General features: G+C 41.0%; 1 protein-coding gene and 1 non-coding gene across 2 annotated transcripts in view; one reads left to right on the top strand and one right to left on the bottom strand.

Annotated features, from left to right (window-relative positions):
- Positions 1-15590, bottom strand: part of LOC124803161 (transforming growth factor beta receptor type 3-like) — a 110751-nt gene that overhangs the window by 14111 nt on the left and 81050 nt on the right. The window contains exon 6 of the mRNA XM_047264342.1: positions 8497-8655. Within this exon, the coding sequence (XP_047120298.1) occupies positions 8497-8655 (159 nt within the window). The remainder of the gene's footprint in view (positions 1-8496; positions 8656-15590) is intronic.
- Positions 4432-4505, top strand: Trnat-ugu. The gene has a single exon. It is a non-coding gene; the product is annotated as a tRNA-Thr (tRNA).

Below are 15590 nucleotides of genomic sequence, written 5' to 3' on the forward strand. Positions count from 1 at the left end.
ACCATATTATTCTGCCAGAACTGTGAACTTCATGGTTAGATTTTTACTGCTCATAGATGTTCAACAGCAAACTATTATAGCAGTATGCTGATGTTTGCCTGCAACCTATTAATGAGGCTTATCAAAATTTACCAATAGTGAACTGGCCACATAACTGTGTAATATTGGGTGGTTGTGAATTGTAAAAGTAAATAACTGTGAAACACAACTGTGCACCTGTCAGCTACATCATTTACAGTAGTCAACGTTGAACTTCCATCCTCCACTTTTCAGCCAATATAACAATGCTGTATGCCAACACTGAGGACTATCAACAAACAAATCAAGCAGGCGAACATCACAAAGTGTGTGGGACAGTAGGATATGGGGGGGGGACAGTAAAGTGCTGCTTGTGTGAGCATGCAGGACCATGGTGGGGACAGGGTAGGGCAGCTAGGTGGCATCTGGAGGTTTCATGGGGGAGGAAGTGGAGGAGGGAAAAAAAGGCAAGCAGAGGTAGGGGAGGAAAAGGAGAGAGAGGGAGAGAGAGACTGATGGGTGTGTTGGTGGAATAGAAGACTGTGTAGTGCTGGAATGGGAACAGGGAAGGGGATAGTTGAATAAAGGATAGGGACTAACAAAGGCTGAGGCCAGGGGGATATGAGAATGTAGGCTGTATTGCGTGGAGAGTTACCACCTGCACATTAAGAAAAGCTGGTGTTGGTAGGAAGGATCCAGATGGCACACGCCGTGAAGCTGTCACTGAAGTGAAGAATGTTGCTTCACAGTCGGCACCATCTGGATCCTTCCTGCCAATACCAGCTTTTCTGGACTGTGCAGGTGGAAACTCTCCCTGTAATATATCCTACATCCCATAAGCCCCCTGGTCTCAACCTTTGTTAGCACCTATTCTTCCACCAACAACCCATTCCTGCTCTCACTGCAGCACTATACAGCCTTTTATTCCAAAAATGTACCCACTAGTCTCTCTCTCTCTCTCTCTCTCTCTCTCTCTCTCTCTCTCTCACTCACTCTCACTGTCCCCTCCCTCACTCACTCTCCTCTCTTTCTTCCCTTTCTCTACTTCTCACCTCCCCCCCTGCCCTGCTGACCCTCCTGACTGCACCAACTGCACTACACTCCCTCCACCACATTCCTGTATGCTCCCAAAAGTAGCACTTTACCATCCTTTCACAAACTGCAACATCATCGCAAAAAACTAGTGACCTGTATATATAATAAGTTTCCTTTAATTTACGTCTATGGTCACACACTGTCTGTTAACAGACTACCGGTTTCGGTCTTTAATGACCATCATCAGATCTGCAGCAAATAGGAAAAACATAAATACACTCTCAAACTGTATACAGCTTAAGAGCAATGCATAGACCATAATGAAAAGTAGTACTGACAAAATTTACATTTGTGAGCTTTAAATATGAAGAGGCATACCTGTTTCATAAAAACAAAGCCCTAATGTACTGCAGTCATAGTGGCATCGTGAAATGTTAAATGCGGAATCAGCACCATCATCGTCAAATACATATAAATAACACCACATGCACGAGTCATGTTGTCAGTAGTACTACTGTTTAAAACAAGCTGCCGTACAGTAGCCACAAGATGTTTGTGTTGTAAGTTCACCAGATGTCACTAATGTCAGCATACACTAGTTTTCAATAACTAATTGAAACAGCAAAAATAAAGGGGGATACAATAATTGAAATCTGTAATAAGCTTATAATGTAAAAAAGGCAACTAGACTGGCCACAAATGATGAAAAGCTGTTTTTAATTATGTCAAGTATGGATGCTGTCTTTTAAGACAGATTTTAATGATGTGTGAAGCTGTAACAGCGCCAGCACTAATCAAGGATGTTTTATGGTATGTATTTTGTAATTAAGTCATGAATATATTATTGGTCCCTGCTACAATATTATATGCAGTTCTGCATGCCGTTGTATGTTGCTAACTTGAGAAAAAATGTTTTTTATATCGTAGATCTGAAGACAGCTAGATTCTTAGCTGAAACTAGCAATCAATCCAAATACAGAAGACTTCAGGTGTGATCTTGACTACATGGGTTTTCAGTCCTTTAAAAAAAAAAAAAAAAATAAATAAACACTGTTAAAGACTTCCACTCAATTGTTGTGCTGTATTCTGAACATCTGGTAATAAATCTAGGATTAAAAAATGCAGAATTCTTGTGATGAACACAGGCATCTCCTGGCCTCTTTGGAGAAGCACTTTTAGCTTCAAACAGATGGAACACTGAAATGTTTCATTATTTAACCATGTTAGTTCTAATGTTGCTGGTGTCTTTCACACTAGAACTCTAAGGTTGGTTTGATGTAGTTCTCTGGCTCTGTCACTCATCGGCTATACTCTTCGTTTCAGCTGACCACTGCATCCTCCATCACCATCGTCAATGATCTGCTTATATACTCATATCTTTGGCTGCCAAGGCCAGACTGGTCTCGGCAGCCAGAGACAGTGGTCATGTCTGTGTGAGCTGTGTTTGGGTGAATGTGTGTGTGCATGTCGCCTATTTCAGCAGAGAGCCTTCTGGTTGAAGGCTTGTGTGTAATAGTCTTTTTGTTATGCATATCTGCAACCCATCATCTTCACTATAAGGTGTGTAGCAATCTATCCTTTCCATAATACTGTCATTATACCAATCTGGATTTTCCATTGTTTAAAAAAAAGCTAGGTATATCCATCTCTTTACAGTCTTTGGAGAAACAATAACATTTTTACAAAGAAAAAAATTTGGAACAAAGCCCATATAGTCTGCTTGATGATTTTGGAGTTATTTTTCTACTTTTCAGAGAGTGATGTCCACGCATCACATTGAAAAACTTACAGTGAACTTCAAGTTTGTGTATGTTTGTACTCTTAAAATGACTTATGATGCCTTTTCCTTGTCCATGTCCTATGGCTGTGAACATAACACTGACGTAAGCAGCTGCTTGGAATAATTCACAAAGTGTTTACATCTTTGATCTGCCTATGTTCATTGACATAACCTGATGCGCAACACCTAAAGTGAATAGAACAGAAGATCTTCAGACCTACTAACATGAGTGACATGGCAGATATCACCATCCTAATGATGTGTTTCTTTCTCTACATTGGTTCCTTTTTCCTCAATAAAATAGCTAACAATGGTTCAACATTGTAAAGATACATACATAAACATAAGTTAACTGTAGTGCGAGTGGCTGTTTCAAACTGAACCTCTACAAAACATGCAGTTTTACTGGGGATGAAATACTCCCAAATGACACATCAGAAGATCCTGGCTGCTCAGCACAAAAAATTCTTTGTGGGAGCTATAGCACTTCAGTGCTTTATATAGTTGAGTTACTGAGTTTTTCATTTGGATGACATGATAGTTTTGACCACATTATGTTATCTTTGGTCTGTTTTCAATAATTGAGAAAATGTTGGCCAAGGCAGGATGTATTATAAAGACAACAATAATCTCAATTACTAATCAGTCTGGCCAACTGTGGGTATATATCAAATTACATACTTTAAAATTTCAAGTTAATATAAACTATTGAACAATAAAATACAGAGATTAAAAGGTACTCTGCAACTTGTACAGAAGTCAGACTCCAATTATAACAGAGAAATCTGAACACTAGGCAGATGTTAGAGAATGGAGTGTAATTAAATTAAGTGATGCTTTGCGAATTAGATTAGGAAATGACACACTAAAACTAATGTAGATAAGTTCTGCTATTTGAGCAGCAAAACAACTGAAAAAAGACTGAAGTAAAGAGGATTTAAGTGCAGACTGGTAATAGCATGAAAAGTTTTACTGTAAGAAAGAAGTCTGTTAACACTGAGTACAAATTTAATCATTAGAAAGTCATTTCTGAAACATATTTGTCTGAAGTGTAGCTCTATATGAAAATAGAAGCTGGATGATAAAACAATACAGGCAAGGGAGGAAAGAAGATTTTGAAATGTGGTATTACAGAAGAACACTGAAGATTAGACTTGTAGACCAGATAACTAATGAAGAGATACCGCATTGAACTGGGAGAAAAGAATTTATATATGTATGTCCCGGTCAGGGCACACATTTTCAGCTGTCCCCATAGAAGTATATCGACAACACGTGTCGGCAGCTGAGGGTTTCAATTAATTATCATTTATTCTTGAGAAGATGCACGGTCATCAATGGTATCTGTTCTTTCAAGAACAGTTACTATCTTCATACATATAGTTAAAGGCTACCCAGCCATTGACCTTCGTCTGTGCAGATGTGCACAGGTTGCCCAAACTCTTACGGGAATCATCACCTTAGTGTGCGCGAGTAATGAGTGGATGGGCAAATATCTATTACATACATTACGTATGTAGATTGTGGACAGTTGGAAATGTGGGTCTCACGGGGAGCATGCAAGGGATAAGTCCCTGCAGTGGCACTACTCATCTGTGTCCTTGGTGGCTCAGATGGATAGAGTGTCTGCCATGTAAGCAGGAGATCCCGGGTTCGAGTCCCGGTCGAGGCACACATTTTCAGCTGTCCCCATCGAGGTATATCAATAACACCTGTCAGCAGCTGAGGGTTTCAATTAATTATCATTTATTTTAGAAAAGAGTTTAATGACACAACTTGACTAAAACAAGGGATCCTGTGGCATCACAGAACTGTTAATTCAGTAATGTAGTGAGGTATGTGGGGGTTGGGTAAAAACTGCGTAGGGAGACCAAGGCTTGACTACTGTATGCAGGGAGAAGCAGGGCTTGACTTCAGGAAGCAGGTTTTAAGTGATGTCTGGTCCCAGCATTCCTGCAGAGGTGAAGAATTTTACACAGGATACACTAGCATGGAGAATTGTGCAACCAGTCTTTGGACTGGAGATCACAACAGCTACAACACTGACAAGAACATTGTCTATTTTAGGTCAAACAGAGCCTACCATAATGTAACTAATATTTGAAAACAGAAAATGCAGGATAGAATAAAAACAATACACCTTGGGACAGACTGGTAATCACCACATAGCAGACACAACACTTATCAGCTGCCAGATCCATTTAAGTAGATCACTGGCATTATTAAGCATTGCATTTTTTGTAGCAACTCACAATAGTTGAGTCTTCTAGTATCAGAATAGTGACCAATAGACTTCATTTAATTTTTGATAATTTTCTTTTTATGACTTAGGATTAAAACTATGATGGTAAGTGTGCACTTTCCATTGCTCTTATGTGAGCTATTAAACTATGAAGGTAATTCTATTCCCCACTGCCCTTTTGCAAGCTGTTATGGGTTGCAATCAGAAGGGAGGGGGGAAAAAACAATATTTTGTGTTTTTATTTTGGGGAAACAATCCTAAAAATTTCATTTACTACACAATAAAGAAATGAGCTGATACAAGTCATGACAATGTATATGGTAGAAATGAAGCAATGTGTTCAGACTTCACAAATGACAACAGTAATGACCTCACAGTAAGCAGAAACTAACGACCATAGGAGTTAGTTTTGACACGTAGCAGTTAGTTTTGACACGTAAAGTACGTTGTACTACCACAAGATGTTGGGCACATCCGGAGGTAGTAAGACATATTCCCACGAACATAGTAAAACAAATAAATTGCAGGCACGTAAGTTTCCGACAGTCCACAAAAAGGAATATTAACCTTGTGAAAAGTTAACAGAGGTGATACAATACATTTCCACGAATGCAGTAAAGAAATACAGTTAGTGGTAAGTATACTTCCCACAGCCCAAGAAAGGGTTATGCTATAGGACTATGTCCTTTGTCAGATATATGTATGCGCGCACACACACACACCAGGTGCTAAGGCCCCATTACAACTTCACCTGTGGTGAGTAGCAATCTCAGCTGGGGTGGGTAGTTGGTGTACACAATAGACCTGGGTCATGGAGGGGGAGGGACGACAGGTGAGGGATGGGCATAGATGCGAGTGCCGTCAGTGGGAGTGTGCAGGGGAGTGGTGGGAACAAGACATTGCAGCATCAGACAGGGGGGCGGTGTGAGGTGACTGAGGGGAGGGTAGAAAGGGGGAAGGATTATGCAGTACAGCAATGACAGAAGGTACGTGTAGGGCTGTAGTGGGAGCAGGGAAAGCAGGGGAGAGGACAGAGGCAGCTGGAGGAGGAAAGCTAGTAAAGGCTGAGGGCAGGAGGGCTACAGGAACAAATGATATGTTGCAGGGAAAGTTGCCATTTGCACAATTCAGAAAAGCCAGTATCAACGGGAAGAATCAGTGTCATGCGGCCGTGAAGCGGTTAGAGTCGAGCACACTGTGCCAGGTGGCACGTTCAGCAACTCGGTGTTCCAGCGGTCATTAATGAGGATGGACAACTTGTTTGCTGTCACATCACAGTGCTTGCAGCTACATCGGTAGCTGACGTGGCCGTTTTCACCATTGATCCCCTCTTTCGTGGGGCAGGCAGTGCCTGTGATGGGACTGGAGTAAGTGGTGGTCAGAGGAAGCATAGGAAAGGTCTTGCATTTATGTCTATCACAGGCATCTGAGCCACGAGGTATTGGGTAGCAAGCAGAGGTGGAATAGGGACAGAGAAAGATATTGGATAGGTTGAATGGGGGGGGCAGAATATCTCAGTGAGAGGTCGGGGCACAATTTTGTCATTATGACTGGTGGTCACAACCCTAATAGAGAATGTGATTCAGAGCTGCTCCAGTCCTGGGTGGTACTGCGTCATGTGGGAGAGTGGGGGGAGGGTGCTTCTTTGTTGGTGGCCGGTGGGTATGTGAGGGATGGTGGTGACTGAGGAGACAAGGCACATGAGATATGCTTCTGGACAAGGTGCAGAGGGTAATTTCAATCTGTCAGTTCCCTGACACATTTGAAACGGGAATGCTCACCATTATGGATGCAACAACCACAGGTGACCAGGCTGTACAGAAGGAACTCCTCAGTGTGCAATAGGTGACAGTTGTCAAAGTGGAGGCACTGTTGTCAGTTGGAGGGTTTGATGTGGGTGGAAGTACTGAAGTAGCCACCCTCGAGATGGAGGTTGATGAAGAGGATGGTGCCTTGTTGGACTGAGGTGGACTGGGTAAGGCAAACAGGGAAGAAGGTGTTGAGGTTTTGGGGGACTGTGAATAGGCTGCCCTCACCCTCAGTCCAGACCACGCAAATATCATCTGGGGAGTTTGGTGGGCAGCGGAAGTGTTAAAATTCTGAAGAGTGTTCCTGGACCCACTCTCTAGCAATTCTGGATGCGTGGGGTGTCACATTGTCCTGCTGGAATTGCCCAAGTCATCAATGAATGTGAAACAGGTGAGGGATTTGAGATCTCGGCTGGCTAGGAAGGGTCCCCTTCAATGTACATTTCTGCCTCTAAGCACCACATTTATGTGGTCAGTAGCAGTCTATCCATTTCATATTGCTAATATTCCATTCCAGATTTTCCACTGTTTAAATGCGCCTTTCTGCCACTCAACATCCTTGCTATGCACTGAGTAGCAATTTATCGTAATTCATATAGTTATATTTAACAAACATTTTAGTTTCTTCACATTTCTGATATTCTGTATAGCTCTGAATAATATTAGCTGTTTCAGCACAAAGCCAGGACTACAATTTTGACAAATGTAATGAAACTCTTAAATTTTAAAACATTTATATACTATATCATTCAAACAACAGCAAGAAATCAAAACAGACTTACTTCTGGACTACAAAGAGCAAAACTGGCACAAATTGTGATGTGTATCACATAAGTACTTTCTAGCATATAAAACTACTTCTGCATTTTGTTAACAATCTCTATATAATTTACACTACTAATAAATTAGCCACACTTGAGAACTTTATCCAAGAACAACTATTTGACTTTGAACATTTCACATATTTCTCTTGTTGAATTCACTATGTATCCACAATCACATTTCCCTAAAACATTTTTATTCAATGGTTCCATATATGCTGGAAGACAGGTCTTTTGATATGGAGTACTAGTCCAGTCTCTCAGGTCTGATAAACATGGGTGTAACAACCAGTCATAGATATCTTGAGTGAATCATCTTTAAATTTACCTGGAGAAATTTATCAGATCACAGAAAACATAAATCAACCCAGTTCTCCAGAAACTAACATTCAGAATTTTACTTACGTCAATGATTTACACCATTATATAATAATACAATGTTTGAGCTGTTTCTATGTAGATATTCCACAACATAATTTAAAGAAAGGTGATGCTAATGAAATGCTGGATTCTGGGGGTAATGTAAATTGGGTATTCATAAATTACAATGCCATAAATGGCTTTGAGATATTGCTTCTGGGAAAATTCTGTGAAGGTGATTGAATGCATCATTATTTTGTTGGGCAAAATAAATAACTTTTAATGTTGATGGTTCTCATTTATTAACATACCTTCTCACATACATATTGTTGACTGAGATTTAATAAATCCTTCATTTCATATGCATCAATCTCAAGTAATCAACAGCACGCCACTCTACTGAATATTTTAATTGGTATCAAATACACTCACCAGTTTTCACATGGATGAACCAAATGATTATCATCAGTACAATACCAATCACAAAAGATGTCAAAGCAATCCCCACAGTAGCTTGTATGGACACACAAGTTGTACTCATATCAACAACATGTGGGAACACTGCTTCAGCAGAAGTTGGAGAAGGGATAGCTGGAACATATATACCATTAAACTATTTCCACTTATATACAAGTATTACAGTAAATTTATATATCATCAAATGCTGTGAATAATTTTTTCTTACTTATTTAAAGCTCTGGTACATGGACTAAATTTCAGCCAAATATAAATGAAGTATCAGGGTTTCTGAATATATGACATGACAGTGTAATATGTAAGAATTACTGACTGATTCGGATTTCAGTTAAATTGTTCCAGAGAACACCCTAACTGTCAGACTGTTACAATGACTTGTATTTAAATTTAAAATGAATATGTTTGTGTGTGTGTGAAATAAAATTCTCTAATTTTCAACAGCTGTAACCTTCGTCGTCATAAGGAGTAAAAGTACCAACTGCCAGAATTGGCACAGTGTTCAGCTTAAATACTGAAGAGCCAAAGAAACTGGCACACCTGCCTAATATAGTGTAGGACGCCTGCAAGCATACAGAAGTGCCGCAACATGACATGGCATGGACTCAACTAATGTCTGACGTAGTGCTGGAGGAAATTAAGCCATGAATCCTGCAGGGCTGTCCATAAATCCATAAGAGTATGAGGCGGTGGAGATTTCTTCTGAACAGCACATTGCAAGGCATCCCAGATATGCTCAATAATGTTTATGTCTGGGGAGTTTGGTGGGCAGCGGAAGTGTTTAAATTCAGAAGAGTGTTCCTGGATCCACTCTCTAGCAATTCTGGATGCGTGGGGTGTCACATTGTCCTGCTGGAATTGCCCAAGTCTGTCGGAATGCACAATAGACATGAATAGATGCAAGTGATCAGACACCTGTCAGAGTCATATGCTGACGTATCATGGGTCCTATATCACTCCAACTGCAGATGCCCCACACCATTATCATTACACCAGCTTGAACAGTCCCCTGCTGACATGCAGGGTCTATGGATTCATGAGGTTTTCTCCATACCCGCACAGACCAATCAGCTCAATACAATTTGAAATGAGAATCATCCGACCAGGCAACATGTTTCCAACAGCCCAATGTCGGTGTTGATGGGCCCAGGTGAGGCGTGAAGCTTTGTGTCATGCAGTTATCAAGGGTACACGAGTGGACATTTGGTTCCGAAAGCCCATACCGATGATGTTTCCTTGAATGTTCACACACTGACACTTGTTGATGGCCTAGCATTGAAATCTGCAGCAATTTGCGGAAGTGTTGCACTTCTGTCACATTGAACATTTCTCTTCAGTCGTCCTTGATCCACTTCTTGCAGGATCTCTTTCTGGCTGCAGCAATGTTTGAGATTTGATGTTTTACTGGACTGTGAAGTGGTTGTAAGGGAAAATTGCCACTTCAACAGTACATCGGAGATGCTGTGTTCTATCGCTCGTGCGCCGACTATAACACCATCTTCAAACTGACTTATATCTTCATAACCTACCTTTGGAGCAGCAGTAACTGATCTAACAACTGCACCAGACAACTGTTGTCTTGCACAGGACTTGCCTGTTTACATATCTCTGTATTTGAATAGCATGCCTATAACAGTTTCTTTGACACTTCAGTTTATAGGTGTTGCCACCAGAGAGGGGTTGAAACGACACGTGCATGGGAAGACACATTAGGCTGCTGCTTCTGACAGCTCTGGCCCACTACAGGATGGCATACATCAGATGGTGTGTGGGGCTGGTGCCATCTCTGAACCCTTTTCTCCCGCATCCCTGTAAGTTCCGAGCACCTATTTAAGCTCAGCGTCCAGGTTGCCCCTGTGCCCCAATCCTACTACACGTATGTTTTTCATTTTGAACAAAATTGTTATCATATAATTTAACACCAGCCTCCTCTTCTATAATGAAACTCAAATATGGAGGTGCAAGGGACAAGACCATCATACTTTCATATTGTATTTTATGTTCGTTCTTTAGGCAGTGTTCAGCAATGGTCAAAATCTCAAGCTCCCTCTGCTTTATGTGGTGCACATACCCTGTATACCAAAAGCACAAATCTTTTGGCCTGTGCAGATGCTGAATTCACAGAGGACACTACACAATGGTCACTCAAAGACATACATAATCTTTAGGCATAACATATATCAGGTTGGGCTGAAACACTTGTCTCGATCTCTGACCCTGGAACACACATCCATTTTAGGTCCTCACAGCCATCTTTTTCATCATAGTATGGAAGGTATACTGCTGGCTTGGTCCAAGTCACATAGCATCCTTAACTGGTGGCACCTGAGCGCATCTGCAATTTCCACTTTATGTAATGTGAGAGCCCAAGACTTTTATACAGGAGTAGTGGATACGCATTTCTGTTGAAGTTTGCGATACATTGCTATTTTTATTACATTGATGTATATTTATGATTATGTACCTGTGTGTCACATACATTAATCATTGTTTAACACTATTTTAAATAATTTAATATCATTAAGCACAGAAGTTCATCATCAACAATGGAAATTCCTGGCTGGAATAGTACGTAAAATAATGGAAATTCCTGGCTGGAATAGTACATAAAATAATGGAAAGGCGGACTGATGTGTGGTACACAGAAACATGCAACAGAAAGTAATATTAATGCTCACTTCTGATATCTTGCTCTTTCTCTTGCAAAAGTTTATACAATGTAAGCTTTCATGGTTGGTACTGACATCACTTAAAACTTTTAGGCTACGGTCGATGTATAAAACTTCTTCACAACATTTCCACTCTATTCCAGGAGACATCTTCAGAGGCAAAACAGCCTATCACAGATGTCGGCTACGAGATTATCACTGGTATTGCCAATTTTGACATCCAAATTTTGTATACTTTAACACCTTCCTTTTTTCAGTTAAAATTATTATGGTGGTTAAACATCTCAATAGCCTCTCTATACACATACGCATGATAATGCGATGTTTTCGATGTGACACTCGTCTCAGAGAATTTTATTTAATGATCACCATCTTGGTAAAGATGTTCCGCCAAGGCTGATTTATCTGTATATCCCAGGTGGCAATTTCTCTTGTGTTCAATGAGACAGGTGTTAACACATCTTTTTGTGGTACCAATATAAACCAGTCCACAAGTACATGGAATTTTATATATACCCAGTGTGCCGATCTTAAACATTCTTTTATATTTCTGGTGGGTCTGAAGGTAGCGTCCACACAGTACTTACTCAAAACTTCCCTAATGCGATCTGTAATCGTCCTGAAGAACGGAAGGGAAACTTTCCCTTCAGCCAGCCATCGTTCCTCATTGGTCCTTATTCTCTCCCCAGGGTGAAGAGATCTATCTACCTCCTCATTAGAATAACCATTCTTCTTGAAGGTCAAACGTAGATGTTCAAGCTCATCTTTCAAGTAATACGGTTCACAAATTTTGCATGCCCTATCTAGAAAGCTTTTAATCATCCCTCTTTTTTGTCTGGGGTGATAGTCAGAATCTTTACGCATGATTTTTCTATATATTCTTTGGCCCAACGTCCCATCCCCTTGATTGATAACAAACACATCTAAGAAATTCTGCTGTTCATTATTCTCCATCTCCAAAATAAATTGTATTTTTGGATTGATGCTGTTGAGACGTACCAGGAAGGCATCCACTTCCTCTGCACCATGTGCCCATACTACAAAAGTATCATTGATGTAGTGGTACCACCTGGCTAGTCTTTTTCTAGCAGTCTGCAATGCCTGTTGTTCAAAGTTACCCATAAACAAATTGGCAACACCTGGACTAAGAAGATTGCCTATAGCCACCCCCCACCCCAGCAACCCCCCCACCCCACCCCAAATATGTTCATAAAAATCATACTGTACTGAAAATAGGTCATGGTAAGGCAATGTCTGAATAACTCCACAATATCTGATGGAAAAATATCAGCTATAAATGAGATAGCTTCGTTCAATGGAATAATGGTAAATAAGGACAAAACATCAATACTAACAAGGATATCAGACACTGCCTCACCATGACCTATTTTCCATATATAATAATGCTTTTTATAAACAGATTAACAGGGTGGCTATGGGCAGTCCACTTTGTCCAGCTGTTGCCAATTTGTTTATGGAGAACTTTAAACAACAGGCATTGCAGACTGACAGAAAAAGACCAGCCAGGTGGTACCACTACATCGGTGCTAATTCCATAGTAGGGACACACAATGCAGAGGAATTGGATGCCTTCCTAATACATCTCAACAGGATGAATCCAAAAATACAATTTATTATGGATATGGAGAATAATGAACAGCTGAATTTCTTGGATGTGTCTGTTATCAATCATTCAATCATGGGGATGTGACGTTGGGCCATAGAATATATAGAAAAATCATGCATTACCTGCATAAAGATTCTAACCATCACCCCAGTGGGGGAGGGGGGGGGGGGGATGTGTAATTACAACCTTTGTAGATAGGGCACACAAAATTTGTGAACTGTAAAAGATGTGCTTGCCCAGTTGACATTCAAGAAGAGCGGTTATTCAAACAAGGAGATAGATAGAGCACTTCGCCCTAGTGAGAGAATCAGGACCAATGAGGAACGACAGCTGCACAAAGGGAAAGTTTTCCTTCTGTTCATCAGTATGATTACAGATCGCATTGGGAAAGTGCTGGGCAAGTACGGCGTGAACTCTAACTTCAGACTCACCAGGAATATAAAATAATGTTTAAGATCGGCAAAAGATATACTACATCCTTGGCTGCACCTTGTACTTGTGGACTGGGGTTTATACTTGTACCACAAGAAGAATTGTTAATACCAGTCTCGCTGAACGCAAGAGAAATTTCCACCTGTGTTATACAGATAAATCAGCCATAGCAGAACATGTTTACCAAGAGGGTGATCATGAAATAAAACTCTCTGAGACAAGTGTCACATCGAAAACATCCCATTATCAGGTGTGTGTGTGTGTGTGTGTGTGTGTGTGTGTGTGTGTGTGTGTGTGTGTAGAGGCTATTGAGATTTATAAAAACCATAATAATTTTAACAGAAAAGAGGAAGGTAATAAATTAGACAAAATTTGGATGTCAAAACTGCAACTTAAGAATGATGATCAATTACTTTCAATGGGGAATGTTGACAACGCCAGTGATAATCTTGTAACCAATGTCACATGATAAGACTGTGGTGCCCTCTAAACTACCTCTTTATTCCACACTTCCTTGAGATATGTTTGCAGTTCACCATTTTACCTCCGAAGAAGCCTCCCACAGTTGGAAAGGAAACAATAGGAGAAAGTTTTATATACCGACCACTGCCTAATGGCCCAGAAGTTCTAAGTAATGTCTAGCAAAAGTAGACTTATTCACACACGTGATACACAGTCACGCAAACACACACTCCTATGGCTGTTTCAAGACTGACTATTGAATATCAACTATTGAAAGTAGTTGCATGAGGAAATGGATGAGGTGAGGGGTTAGGAAAGGCTGCACGAGGCAAGAAAGGGGTAGTGGGATAATGTGAAGCTAGGTCTTTCAACAGATGACTCAGCATCTGCATGTCAATATGACGAGACAAAAGGAGTTCAGAGGGTAGAGCATGTAAGTGAGAGTGTGAGTGAGAGTGGTGGGTGGGTGGGTGTGTGTGTGTGTGTGTGAGAGAGAGAGAGAGAGAATGGCAGGGGTGGAAAAGGAAAGGAAAATGGAGATGAAGAGGGAGACACCATGGGAAGAGAAAGGGGGGGGGGACAAAGAGAATGGGGGGAGGTGACACCTTTAGCCAAAAACTAAGTTCAACCATGCTGGATTTGTAAAGGACCTTCTTTATTTTACTCATTCCCTGCGGCGAAAACACACCGACTACAGTCTCCCAAATAGAATCTTGTTCAAAACAGTTTCAAACTCCCTCCAACCTTGATTCTCCTAGCTATCTGTAACCAGAAAACCATTCCAAACCTTATTATCCTTCCCACAGACAAAGGCTCCAGTGCAGTGTCAAAACTGTAGTGACTATGTGGCTGAGGGCATCTGACAACCTTGCGACACTTCTGCATACAAATCTTATGGCCATGATCCAATGCCAAAGTCCAACATGACCTCCAGCAGCTCTTCAAGGCCTTAAGTCTATCCCCATCTGAATCCATCTCCCTTCTCAATCAGGGCAACCCCCCCCCCCCCCCCACCACTCCTAACATTTTATGTACTCCACTAACCCAAACCCACAAGTCTTCCTACTGATTGTTCCACTGTAGCTCAGTACAGTGCTTATACAGGATGAACCTCTGCCTCTACTGACCAACACCTCTGAACTGTTGTCTGTAGCCTCATGTCCTACATTAAACACCCTGCTAACTTCCTTTGCTGCCTTTCCACAGTTCCTGTTCCTTTACAACCAGAAGCCTTCTTGGTCACTGTGTATGCAGTGTCCTTATACACCAACTTCCCCCACTACCTATCCAAACATCCATCCTAATCTTTTTAGACAACCATTTTTAGACAACCATATCCTGACCCACAATCATTTCACTTTGAATGATTAATGGAAAATCTCATATAAAGATGTGAAACAAATACTAACAAAGAGATAGAGGGGCTGGCCAGTACTTACCTCAGCTGAGTACAGCCGATAGATGACACAAAACAGAACAGAAAATTTACATTCCTAGCTTTCAGAACTTTGCTCCTTCATCAGGGAGGAGAGAGGGGGAAAAAAGGGAAGAAGGGAAAGTGGATTTAGTTACTCACAACACAGGTTATGAAGCAACAGGAAAAGGTAAACAGGGAGGGTAGCAAGGATGGAGGCATGGTTGTCAGAGGGAAGCCAAAGATATTCTACTGGTAAGTACTGTGCCAGCTTCAAACCAAAGAGGGTGCATACAGAAGTAAAGAGGTATATAGCATAAAGATAAACACAATTATGTAGGATGAAAAGATGCGTGAATGGCTAAAGAGGAGAGGGAAAAAGAAGAAGACTGAAGAGTAAATGGGAGTGATGTTGGTTAACGTAGGTTCAGTCCAGGGGGATGGCGGG

The sequence above is a fragment of the Schistocerca piceifrons genome, chromosome 6 (genome assembly GCF_021461385.2).
Source record: "Schistocerca piceifrons isolate TAMUIC-IGC-003096 chromosome 6, iqSchPice1.1, whole genome shotgun sequence".
Lineage (NCBI taxonomy): Eukaryota > Metazoa > Arthropoda > Insecta > Orthoptera > Acrididae > Schistocerca > Schistocerca piceifrons.